Source organism: Spodoptera frugiperda, chromosome 31, assembly GCF_023101765.2.
Source record: "Spodoptera frugiperda isolate SF20-4 chromosome 31, AGI-APGP_CSIRO_Sfru_2.0, whole genome shotgun sequence".
In the NCBI taxonomy this organism is placed as follows: domain Eukaryota; kingdom Metazoa; phylum Arthropoda; class Insecta; order Lepidoptera; family Noctuidae; genus Spodoptera; species Spodoptera frugiperda.
Window position 1 is genome coordinate 7,999,933 of NC_064242.1, and position 13,666 is coordinate 8,013,598.

Consider the following 13,666-nt stretch of genomic DNA (forward strand, 5'->3'; position numbering starts at 1 on the left):
CCTTAAAGGTATCAATGTCGGCGTTTTCAATTTACTTTGGCGTGGTGTCGAGTGTCGCGAACAAGTGAGCACCGAGGTCCCGGCATCCGGCTTCAATTGCCTTCGACTAGGAGTCTTCTTCGTTCGGTGGCTGCTTCTCGGTCACAATGCAGTCGGTGCGCCATTTGTAAACGCGATACTTCCTCAGTCGCAAAACCTCTTCGCATGTGATTGCGGCCCCTTTACTTTAATCAAATGGCTGCGACAAAGGATTGAAAGGAACGCTCCTCGATTTCGTACAAGCGATCGGTATTGGCTGAGAAATTCCTTTTACGGATTGCCGGCATTTTTTACCAATGCCTCTGCGAAATCGGATTTTTTTAATATTGTCAAGTTTTCGTTTATTGTGATTTAAGGGTTCTTAGTATTCAAGGTTCCCATCAACTGTTGGGGAAGTTAAGTGTCCTTTAGAGTTTTAATAATCAAATTTATTAGTACAGCGTAAGTACATTGTGTAGAGTAGGTTATGTGGTCCGGTGTGTTTTTACATTTATATCCGAAGTCCCACAATGAATATCAAACACGAAGTCGTCGCCTGCGCGGCACACGACACTGGTTTTCTTTGCGTGTGAGATGAGATGTTCTTTATTATTCCAAGTGTTTAATATAATTCAACGAAAGTATGATTGGTTTTTAGATTAGATTGCTAGTAATTACAATCTTAAAATACTATAGGCTATAACTGGTGGTATTGATTCTAATCATCCTCCTGTTTGCCCTTCAGGCTAATACGTTTAAAATGTTTATATTTCTCTTATGACGTTTGACGGTTAACATTTAATTCGATTTTGATTACATAATAAGGAGAGCAGACGAGTAAAACGATAACATTTTATTACCTTAAGTGGTCAATGATTGGTTCCCTTAACCAAATGTTAGGAGTGACAGATGTTGTTAGTAAGAAAGGAGATAAGAATTATACCGTAATTTTTCTAATCATTATACTGACTTTAATTTAGTTCTAGTTCAGTTTTTTTTATTCTATATTTTGTGTTTATTAATAGTTGTTCGTATGTATTTTAATAATTTCCCTATTGATAACACAATTTGTTATCTGCATAGATTTACAAGTCATCGATTAAATATCATTCTTTAGAAGATTATCATAGATAATTATGATAAATTTTAAGTATTACATTTTCTCAGTAGCAGTGCGATTACGGAACGTGTAACACACTACCGATTCTAAATTAAAATGAGTTTTCTTAATAAAGTGGTTTTAGTGACTGGTGCTAGTTCTGGAATAGGTCAAGCTGTAAGTTTACAGTTTGCTAAATATAAAGCAAGACTGTCACTTGTTGACAAAGATGAAGCCAATCTAAAGAAAACTGGTGAACAGTGCCAAAAGTTAATTCGAGCTAAAGTACTAATAACAGTTGCTGAGTTACGTCAAGAAGATGATATCAAAAAAGCTATAGCTAACACTAAAGCTGAATTTGGAAGAATTGATATCGTTGTTAACTGTGCGGGAATATACAGACCAACTAGTATATTCGATTCTAACTTAATTGAACAATTTGACGATGTAATGGCAACTAATCTGAGGTCTGTTGTGTTTCTGATTAACTCTGTTGTCAATGACCTAGCGGAAACAAAAGGAAACATTATAAACATTACAGGAGAAATGCGTGCATTAGGTGCGTTTAAAGGTATAGCGTACCAAACGACAATAGCAGCTCTGGAGCATTTTACTACTAGCATAGCTTTGGATCTGGCTCCTAAAGGTGTTCGTGTAAACTCCATATCACCCGGTGTAGTGAAAACAAACATTTTGGAAAACGCTGGTGTTAACCCGGAAGAAAGTGAAGCTTTCTGGAACACGGCTTCAACTGCGCCTCTAAATAAACTGGTGAAAACTGAAGATGTTGCAGAATTTGTCATATTTTTGGCGAGTGACAAAGCAAAAGCCATGACTGGTAGTACCTATTCAATTGATGCTGGATTAGGTTTATCACGACATATATAAATTGGGTATAAAGAGATAAAACTATTCAAGGACGAATGTATATACTTAATGAATTGACCTTGATATTATGATGCAATAATATAGTTTTAAATAGTACTTATGTAGTCGGTGTCAGCTACTGAAAAGATAAAGTAAGACTACTACTTCAGATAACAGTTTGATAAATAACTACTCACGTATCTATGTGGTTATTTTAATTTTGCATATAAATATAATACCTAGTGTTAACACTTATAACACACAGCTTCACTCAATTTAAGAACAACAAAGGTATAAGTAACAGGAGACCTCCATTTAAATGGTGCGGTTATTGAATAAAAACACAATGTAAAAACGAATCGTTGGGCTCAACCTCGCTGCTTATGAGATTTTTTATGAAGCATGAAATGCAGGTATAGAAATTATGGAATTGAAATATATGGTTTTGTAATAGCTTGTGTTTTACTCAATCACCACGCATTTTGTTTGACTACATAAAATATATAAGAATTTACATATTTGACACATAAAACAATACAATAAATGCTCACAAAGTGTCATATAATGAAGTCATATCTTTTTCTAGGTCCCTATGGCAACAAAAAGAATTCAACCTATTACAAGTTGATGTTTTTCTGATAAACTGTTTGTATAGCACATACGTATGCCGTCTTTAAATAACACGAGTAGCCGGAACTTGGTGCCATAAACTAATGTATGCAGAATGGACGCCGGGTTCTGCACAGACAATTTCACGCGCGCTTAGCTAATGTTTGCCGAGCGATTTGCCGGCGGCATCGCGATGGACGGTCGTTTTTTCCCTGCCGACGGCCCGTCCAAGCATGTTAGAGAGATGTTCCCAATCTAGAAGCCGCTGTATGCACGAGGAATTGATATACGAACATAGCCAACCGGATGCTTTATGTTCCGGACGATTTCATTCCAGATTTTGTTTTTATTAACCCTTTTTTCTTTTAGTTACACCAGTAATGTGTGTGAAATTGTGTTTATCTTTTTCATTTGTTTTGCTATCTGTTCCATTCCAGTGATACATAACACAATAGCTACCTCCAACTAGTGTAGTTTTAATTCATCAGGTGATAATATAATTTTTCGTACTTTGGTTGAAATTCAGGCATTATAGGTATTTTTACTTGTAACACATATTTTTACCCAAATTCTGCACTTTTATCATTATTTTGCAAGTGTACATTATTAAGTAATCCCTCTTATCACACGTATTCTTAGGATTTAAAGTATTAGTTGTAATCGATTATATGATTATAGATTGTTTATCTAATCTCATTATGTTTGTCTGCATAATTGTTCACTTCGTCATGATCACTCTACGTAATGTGGATTAGCTTACAAAAATGCTTCTGTTTGCTAAGGTATGATGTTCAAATTCAGGTCCAGGTCGTATAAGTCATTAGACACATTTGAAATTTATAGACGTCTAACTAAATATACTCGTATTAGCAATGAATGAACGTGTCTATGAATACCATATTGATTAATAAAATATGTAAATGATTCTTGTAATGCTACTTACACCGGTAACAAGTTTCTATTGTTTACATAATCACAATCTTGTAACAATTATAAGCGATAACCTATTTCGTGTCTAATTTAAATAGGAAATAGATTAATCAAACGATATCAACTTTCCCAACCGACACTAAAATATTTAACAATAGCCTCATCCTGTGTTTTACAAGGTTGTCCTCTTTTTGGGTTGGGCGATTCAAATTAAACTAGTTTGTATTTCACTAGCGTTGGGACCTTATCGGGCGATCGGTTTCTCAACCCTTTAATGTATGCGTCACCGGGCCAAGTTTAACGAATATTTTCTATGTAACGAGCGATGTGTAGTAGTAGTAAAGTTGAACACAACACTGTGCGGCCAACTAAAGCGAAGTTCGTATTTCCAGAGCGCTGGAGCAATAAAGTAAGCAGTTTTACAAGTGAGTGCTCCCAGAACGAATGCGCGGGTTAGCATACGCCCGATATTCTTATTTTATGAGTGAAAAATCTCACAATGAATATTTTCTGAGACACGGAGTGGTGGAAGCAGTTTCTTACCTTAACAGAAATGTCTTGTAACGTTTTGAATCTGACATTCAATTGCTCTCGTCCGAATACATTGTGGTCGAGGGGCATTGATTTTGTCAGGACTGGTTGTCAAAAGTTCCCATCGTCATTAGCTCAGTTGATTCGTGTATTCAGTCCGGCAAGACGAAGAATGCACGCTCGGCAACAAAGCGTCCACATTATGTTGTCGCACGGCGCGGCGCGTTCCAATTAAGAGAGATTTATTCATCCCCTCGCCGTCATACGACTTCTCCAAAGACATTATCAGAGATTTAACTCGGCAGGACGATTGTTCCCCAATTTTCTAAACACCTCGACAATGCTGTCGTAATTTGTTCCATCCTCTTGGCTGTTTGATTGTTTGCTCTGGGAAAACACGAAGCGTCAACGCGCAGCTTTAGGGTTGTTACTTTGTACTTGAAGCTGTTCGCATTCGATATTCATTTGCTCGAACGCTTTGTAATCACTCGTAATTTGGACACGCCAAAGGAATTTAAACGATGTTGTCATTGTGTAATGTGTACCAATCTAAATTGTGATGGAGTGTTTCATTACAACAGAAATATTATAGTTCCTATTTGCTAACACTTCCTATTCCTTCCCCTATGGTGATGTTTTGATTTGGCAAAATTACCTTATATTTACCATAGCTTATAACTAGCTTGACATCCTTGAAAGAAGACCCACTACATACTGAATACAAATTTACAATGAAATTCTGTCCATATAAATGTTTACAAGCCTCTTTCATTAATAACTGGTTAGTTAATTGGGCTACCGAGAAACGCGTCTTTTGTTATACATGAACCACGCCCCAGGTTTATCTAAGCAGTAGCTTATTTAAAATGATAAACGAGCTCCCAATCGATTTGAATAACAAGCAGGCAGATGCTTTTAATCCTTTTGATTTCATTAAATGCATGCGCCCCTCGGCCCTTGTCGGAAATATCACTCGAGTACGGTGGGCCTCCGACTTGCTTTGGATTGTTCATAATAAGATTCATTGGATCACGTTATTTGTAAAAAAACTTATTTTAATTTCACCATGGTTCTCGACACGTATCTACTAATTTCCTAAAGCTTTTTAAAAGAGAAAGAGATCTATGATTTGTTTTCAAAGTAAGTTTAGTTTTTGGAAATATAATAATTGCAAGATTTCTGTTACAGCTGTTCCTTTTTAACCGTTAATGCAGATTATTTTTATAATTTTATACGCGAAAGCACACCAACTGTGTGTATGCTTTTTGTCTCAAAACCAAACAACTCAACACTGCCTCTAATTTTATACGGAACTCTAAAATCCTCGTAATCTAACCTTTGAAATTTACAATGACTTGAAAAAAATAGCAATTCATTTTGTCTTATTACGTGACTGAACAATATAATGCCGGATTTGTCATTGTTTCCTACAATCCTGTTTGGTATTTTTATCCTTTTTATAACAGAGAAAATTAAACATCATGATGACATACTTTTTATCAGCTCACAGATAAATCAACTTATCCTCTTTCGTTCCGAGGGAAATTTTAATGAACTTAAGGAGGAATAATAAGCAGTAATTTAGAACGAGTCGGTCAGTTTCATTTGTTTGGTTGTTATTACTTGTGAGGCCAAGTGAAAAATCTGTCAACATTAATCACGTCGATGCTGAAATATAATTACGAAGCTTCGAAAAAATTTACATAAATAATTTATACCCACGGGACCATGCTTAAGTTCAGAGCTTTCTAATCCGTTGACTTGTTGCGAGGATGGCTTGCTTCCGATCTAAAGATACGGTTCTCGGAGGCTTACTTTGTTTTATTGATAAGATGCGCTAGTGTTTTGTTATTGATAAAGTTCCAAACATAATTCTGTCCACGATTTTCTTTATGGCATCGATAAAACGACTTCTTGGTTGTCGATATTCCTTCTAAACCCACTAGGATTTTGCATTTTGTTGAATTATCATAATTCCTATTACTCCTAAAAATATCCCAAGTATTAATGTAATAAAAAAGAACTTTTCGCCAGCACACGTCACACGAGTATTTTACAATCGCGAACGAATTAAATATTTGATTATGTATCGTCAGTTAGGTCTCGCTCAGCGGGAGATCGTAAGGGTGTTGCTGGCGGTGCTCTCATCTCCATAAGAAGTGGCTGAGCCCTGCCGAGACATACGGCGCACCACTTGATGGAGCATTATTTTAGGCATGTGACTGTGATCGATTCGATCGAATCTTTCTTCGGACAGCGCGAGTTTTTACCTACATCTGACACCACGTTCATAAAATACACAAATGAAGATGATGTAGTGTTCGCGGTCTACAAGTGTTGTTATGATGAATGGTCGGCGTTATGACCTCTGTGCCAGTCGGTTTAATGTTATTTTTTGAGTGCATTACTCATTCTCATACTGGCTATGTGAATATTTGAAGGTAATTAATTTTAGCAAGTTCTGTCTGAAGATGCGAAAACGAGTAGCGGTGATTTTTAATCAATTAATCATTTTTAATAATTTTGATTTAGCCGTACGGAAGCTCACTATTAATAAAGTTTTAATTAGAAGTTCATGCTAGCTAGGTTATGATTAAATAACTATTCATTTAACAATTTACGTCTGTCAAATTACATTACATTTATTAACGACATTGCCTGTGTCGACATTCGTTAAGATTGTCTGTCTATCTTTATATCTAGGCAAACATCTCTTTAAACCATAACAATATTTCTGATGTTATCAAGCGCAAGGTGTGTCTCCGTCTTTAATCTCTAGTATAAAATAAAATGTGTGAGGCATCTGATTCCCCCACACTTTCTTCATAATTATTATAATAACTTAAATATAATTTAAAAATACAATACGGAATGTTCGAGCGGTGTCGTTAACAGCATCGGCTCGAACAATTAACCTTCGTTAGCCGCCAATAAATAGTGTTCTCGCTAAACAGCTTTACGACTAGATAATAATTAACTGGCCCTTGGTCCGTTACGGTAGCAAGTACTTCATCCAGGCTATACGCCATTTAGTACGCTCGACACCCGATAAATCATTAACAAGATGATCTTATAAGGCCAAGGAAAATGTAAATATAGAGCCACTTTATTGCCTGCAAAAATACTTTAAGTTGTTATGTGGGGCATTAATTTATTGTTATTACACGTTCAACTTTATTTGTGGCTTCATTTGTTATCAACATACATTGTAATTCTTCGACGTTTAATTTATTTTACTATTAAAATTGGAGATTGCCCCTTGCGCTTTTTCTTAAATTATTGGTAATCGTTCTAGCGAAGATTTGTTAGATCGTAAATTAAAGCAAGAAATTTTATTAAACCATACTCAAAAGAATTTATAGATAATCTCTTCTCAGACTTTAATAATCAAATGTCTGAAAGCTTTAAATCATTAGTCAGTTAATAACTGAATCTATCGAAATCCCAATGATTTAATCATAATAATCGATTATACATTAGTCAAATAAAAAATCCGACTGTGTAATTGCAATGACACACAAATCTATTGTCGACTCAATCGGCCAATGTCCTTCGGCATCGAATTTAATAACTCGACATGAATTAATAAGCCGTGGCCACGCCCCGTAGGCGTCAACTCTATGATTAATATAGCCGTTGCAGACGACTACCGGATCGTGAAGAGCCGCTTCTTTCGCCCCACTCAATGTGTTCCACGCCTTACCATAACAAAGCTAAATTCACACGTTTGTATTATTTATATCGATTACGTATGCCAATGAATCGTATATCAATCCAAGTGTTAATATTTAAATAATATTGTCAGATTATAAATTGTTAGAGCAATCTCTTATACTAGACACCTTAACGCTTGGTTATAACGAGTGATCTTAGTAATTTCGATGTTATTTCTACGTTTCATCTGGTCATTGAACTTTTGTGCTTTGAAGAGGGTTATTGTTAATGTTTGTAGTTAGGTACAGTATTCGCAAAATGTCTTTTAAATTCTACTGAACGCTTTATAATCTCTTGGCCAGTTAACCCACCTCACCTAGGCGAGTCGAACGGTACTAAAAACCTCAAAACATTGAAATGCTAACAACAATGTTTTGTCTGTGTTTTTTAACATTATCTCTTTTTTAATCCGTTATTCTTCATTGTTCTCGCTTTTGTTAGCCAATGAAGAATACATCTGTCTTTGTTAAAACTAAAAACTATGGTGCGGAAAAGTTTACCTTCGTCCACAATTAGTATTTTTGCGTCTACTACAAGACGCCACAACAATCCATAAATGTACAAGCACAATAATTATTTCTTATTGTCCCATTGTTTGTTATTATCTCGTAACAATTACAAAGAACATCACCGTCCTTACCTCCCAAAAGAAGTTGGTAGCGTAATCCTTTAATCGCAAAGAAAAGGATTAAAGTTAACAACGTTTAGTTAAAAAAATGTTATTCAGTTTCGTTTTCAATAGCGAGATAAAATCTTCTAAATCTGCTAAACTTTTTAACATGTTCACTTACGTATCCCGTTTCGTATTCTCAGTGGTTTGGTTAATAAATCTTAAAGTACCTTTATTTGGTAATCACGAAAATCTCCATTACCGTCCATTTTGTGATAAAAGATTCAGCATCAGAAGTTTGGTTCGTGCGTCTAGCCTTAGTGGTCAAAATGGCAAGCGGCGCAGCTAAATTATTCTGCAAACATCAATAATGTAAGTAGTTTGAAGAGGATTTCCATTGGTAACTAGGCTGGTTTTGTACCTGATAGTTGGTGAGTTGGTTCCAAAAATGTTGTGTCATTAAGTCGCGGCTGCACGTGACCGAGGGCACCTGCCACTGGCCGGTCGTGCCGACATGCCTCAACAACCAGACGCTTCCATCTCACTGTCGTTTGTTACGCTAAATACTTCGTGAATTTTATATTATTCCTATTTTCGTAGAAGTTGGGATTTTCGGAGTTTTCTGTAGTCGTGCCGCAACTTGGTGTGTTTGTGTTATTTAATTACTTTACGTGGAAGACAGTTTTATCTGATTTGTAGTAATTAAATTCAGCAGTAGTTTGAGTTGATTTTAGTAAGTAAAACCATTTTGAACAACTGTGATTCGGTGTTTATTATAGTTCAGCTTTGAACTAAAAATAGCTGCAGCGACCCCTTTCTCTTAACGCTATTTGACCTATTTGATTCATAATAGCTTATTGAGGACGGTCATCTATAAAAATTCAAGCTTCTATACAATATTTGCACCACATCAATTAACACAAAGTACAATTTAGGTCATCACTTCATCAGTATATTGCAAGTAAAAACGAAGACCAGTTAATTAGGTATTTAAACAGTAGTCATATAGTAGACTGCATCTACTAATTAAATCGATAATTTAATTACTGCATGCCCACTTAACCCTCGTCTACTGAATATATTCATTAAGTAATTACGGCTCTTCCCTTGTTGAAAAATTGCTTACTTATCGGCTGGCTGAACTGCGTCGGGTATTCTGACTTTAGGGAATATAAAAATAAATTGAATAAATCATTTATTAAAAGAATTCCACTTGTAGTAATATTGCGGCGTCACCGTACTAGTGTGGGCGGCCTCTACACGTCGTGGGACGAACCGATATGGTTCCTTATTATTGTTAACAAATTTGGATCTTAGCAATCGACTCAGTGAATACAGGTTTCTTTTTTGGAATTTGAAACTTGAAAAAAATATTTGAGAACATTTCTTTTATTGTATGATATCTTTGCTTCAGTATTTCCCGTATCCGAAAATAAGATATGTATTGCTTGCCTTTATGTTCTTCATATCCAAATAATCCCAAGCCCTTGCAATAAAACATCGATCAGTATAATAGCCGAAATGCGCGAGCCTCTTTTAAGTAGTCCTAAGTAAACTTCGCAGTTGCATAATGCATTATTCGCATAGAAATATGATCTTTGACGTGAATCTTCTTTAAATATTGACTTTATGATGATAGCTCTAAGGTTTTGACACCTGAGCTAACAAATAGATGGAATTTATCTAAAGGTGTATCTATAGCAAAAGTTTATTGGTATAGAACTAGGTATGTAGTAAAAAAGTGGTGTGCAATGTGTACCGTAATAATTACTCAATATGCAATGCCGTGGAAGGCAAGATAAATAAATGGTCAATTAGGCGGTAGACCCGGTAGTGAAACTCGTTTCTTCTAAATGTGTGGTCCGTAAATCTTCAAAGGATTACCGACTTTTGGCGTTACAGAAGTCGGTTCACTACGCAGAATTCGTCATTTGTCCCTTCACTGCTTCCTAAAGCCATAGAATAAAGCTGCTGTAAATTCCAAATGGTATCCTCGATCGTACACTGAGAGTGTTTTCATAGCTCGTCACTTCGTATTCTTGAAACTCGGCTGCGCGGTCAATGTTTATCTTTGTAAGACTTACTATTGTGCTCCCGGGGACGATAATTGTAGCCGGTGATATTTTTTCTAGTATTATCGTGGCTGATGATATTTTAAATGTTTGTGTTTCTGCTCAATGTGACGGTCAGTGACGTGTAGGACCGGCCCCTATTGTGCCTGAAATCGTTCGGTCCGCTACGAACGTTTGCTTTGGTGCTTCTCCGATATGCCCTTTGTATGTCCATGTCTACGGTACAATTTTATTACAGCGTAGATAACAATTTTGATACTTTACTTTTTAGTACCGTTACAAAGATTCTCTGATTTAATATTAATTTTAATTTGCAAATAATTTGTTTTAAAAAATCATTGTTGAGAAAACCGCATGCTATTAATATGGTGATGATCAAAAATATTAATCTGCTTTGTCCATAGTTTTATGAGAATAATTATGTGTCAGTCGTTATAAATTCACATAAATTCATTAAGATTCGGCGAATGATACTAATAAAAAATCAATGATATTGTGAAATATTTAATGTTTTCTTTAATTTATTCTAGGTATGTATTTTGTTTATTAGAAAAAAATATTAAAAATACGTTCGGGCTTGTCGATAGACAATCATAGATGATAAGCAATCACCATATAAATTAGATTTTTTATCGTTATACTGTAACCAATGAAACTAAATCAAATGCCTAATTTCCTAATTTGTTAAAATATCCTAATATTCGTGCGATAATTAATGTAGATAGCAAAAGTTGTATCCTGATTAGTATGCTAATATTCAAACATAATCATTTTGATAAAATTATTAACATGTTCTAGTCGTTATTATTTGTTTACAGTGCATAAATTCAAATCGATAATTTCATTATAGTTAAAACTGATTTTATTGCCTACATACAAAATAATTATACATGTTTCCTAAAAAAGTATCAAGATATTTTTCCTTTCAAGTCGTTCGAAGCTCCTACGCACATTGTTCAAAGGTAAACATGTAAGAAATTCGTTCTTTTTGTTCGATACCAACAATTGGGCTTACGTCTCTGTGAAGCTGAGACGTGCGTACACCATACTACAACTAATAAAACCATGAATTTTGGTACAAATAGCCTTTGTATTGTCGGCAGTCCGCCATCAATTGTGATGCGTTTAATATCTATAGGAAGTGTGGGCATTCAAAGGAAAGACTGACAACACAACTCCGGTGTTGTCAGCCATTCAAAAGAGGCGGTCTGCTTACAATAAAATAATCCAAAATTATGAAAGACTCTCCGAGAAGATCTTTTCTGTTTTGGACGAATATTAATTTGAAACTTTATACGTGATAGCATTATTTACATCAGCCTTCAAGTCATCGTGGCTCATTAACGTTTAATGCCCGTACATAACCGCAGTTCAGGCGTTTAAACACTGATTACAGGACATATAAAATTCCCTATAAATTCTTTATTTATGTGACAAAAAAGGAAACAGTGGGGACGCTCTTAGAATTAAATATATGCTTGCGATCATAAAATAAAGAATTTATAGGCGTCCTTTGGAATTACCGTGGCTCGGTTTTATGACTTCACGGGGCGTTTATTCAACGTTGCGTTGCGTGGTCGGATCACAGGCATCTGTGATAGCGCTCCTGTTGTCATTGTATAGGAACAATTGCGTCTTCACATATTGCTTGTTATATGTTCCATGTTACGCCATGACTTTTACGAATCTCAGTCAAATGTTATTGCTTGGCGCAAATGATTGTCATTCCTTTTATGAGGGTCTGTACAGTACTGAGTAATTTCATTCAGCTTTTGTTATTCAAATTTTGAAATCTAAACTGAATCGATTTGCACCCACAGAAAATGATATTACCTTCTGTTACGATCCCATCTTCAAGAGAGATTCGTAGAATTCTTGAATATAACTTTATACGTGTGCATCGAACATGTTTAAAGTCTAAATATTTATATCTAATTAAGATCTTAATTATCGAATCGAATCTTATCTCACGTTTCATATAACGGTACCACCAGTGAGTAAATCACTAAATAAATGTGTAAAACAATTTAATACCTAACACTAATCGTAATCATAATATATCATCGGAATGAAAATTAATCAAAATTTTATAATTTTATTGCTCTTCCGTAGAAGCTATTAAACGAATATCAAAAGATGTAATAAAGAAGCTTTGTGTTGTACCTGCGATTAGAGCGTATTATGTGTTAAAACACATTTTAACAAGCAATGTACATAAAAACAGGCGTGACCAACAGTTTAACATGTTTGTACTGTCTATAAGTACGCGTGAAATTGTGATTATGAACACAAACGAGTCTTTCAATCTACGACGCTATGTGACCACATGTGAGGTATTCAATCTCCCCTTATACACATACGATGCCCATGTATCTTGTTGTCATTAAACAAAAATTAATATCCCTTGAAATCGCTTATACACCATGAAATACTTTCACAAAACTATTACGTTCATTTAAGTCTTTTAATGTCAAGATATTTTCAAGCAATCGTTTCGTTGGTGATAAGAACCAAGTTTAACCTCAAATAAAGATATATCAATTGAGTAGCATTAATCTGTCTATTGTGGGCACTAAACCATTTATTGACCGGAACTAATATTGCTGAAGATTCAGTTAGTGGGACGATGTCGATATGTGCATCGCAGGCGCCGGTGACGTGAGTCTACATTGTGACCGATTCGATACGGTTTTTGTGGCCAGCGCCAGCGCACAATTCGCTGCCTCGTCATAATGACGCTGCTCTGCGGGTTAGGTTAGGTCATGTTAGCAAACTGCTAACGAAACTGTTACTGTAGTATAATCATAGTTTGTAGAATAAATAGCAGACCATAAAAATAACAATTACAATACTTTTATATATTTTTAATGGTAGTTGCTGTAATAATACCACCTTTCTTAAAGGTTGCAGACTTGTTAAACTGCAATCCACACACAGCCAATCTTGTTTTGATACACTATGTACAATCTTCTTGGCGTATTAACCTGTTACGAAGAAACCGTCTGTGTAATATTAACGTAATCATACTCAGTGCACCGTTACAAAGTAGCAGCATTCAGAACTAGCACCCCAGGCACGCCTCCTGCCAAATGGGGTCCATCGACATGACTTACATACTTACCCCCATACGTTTTGTTGTCCGTCGAACGCGAGTCGCGGCCCTTATTATAATCACAGATCAGTCGATTGTTGTCCACATAAAATGTATAATTTATA

The 13,666-nt window shown here is 35.5% G+C and overlaps 2 protein-coding genes across 2 annotated transcripts in view; both read left to right on the top strand.

Annotated features, from left to right (window-relative positions):
• LOC118276484 (lysine-specific histone demethylase 1A) overlaps nucleotides 1-13,666 on the top strand; it is a 247,857-nt gene that overhangs the window by 125,864 nt on the left and 108,327 nt on the right. The window lies entirely within an intron of this gene.
• On the top strand, nucleotides 1,170-2,437 carry LOC118276485 (uncharacterized oxidoreductase TM_0325-like). The gene has a single exon (XM_035594820.2). The coding sequence runs from the start codon at nucleotides 1,235-1,237 to the stop codon at nucleotides 2,003-2,005; it is 771 nt and encodes a 256-aa protein (XP_035450713.2). The 5' UTR covers nucleotides 1,170-1,234; the 3' UTR covers nucleotides 2,006-2,437.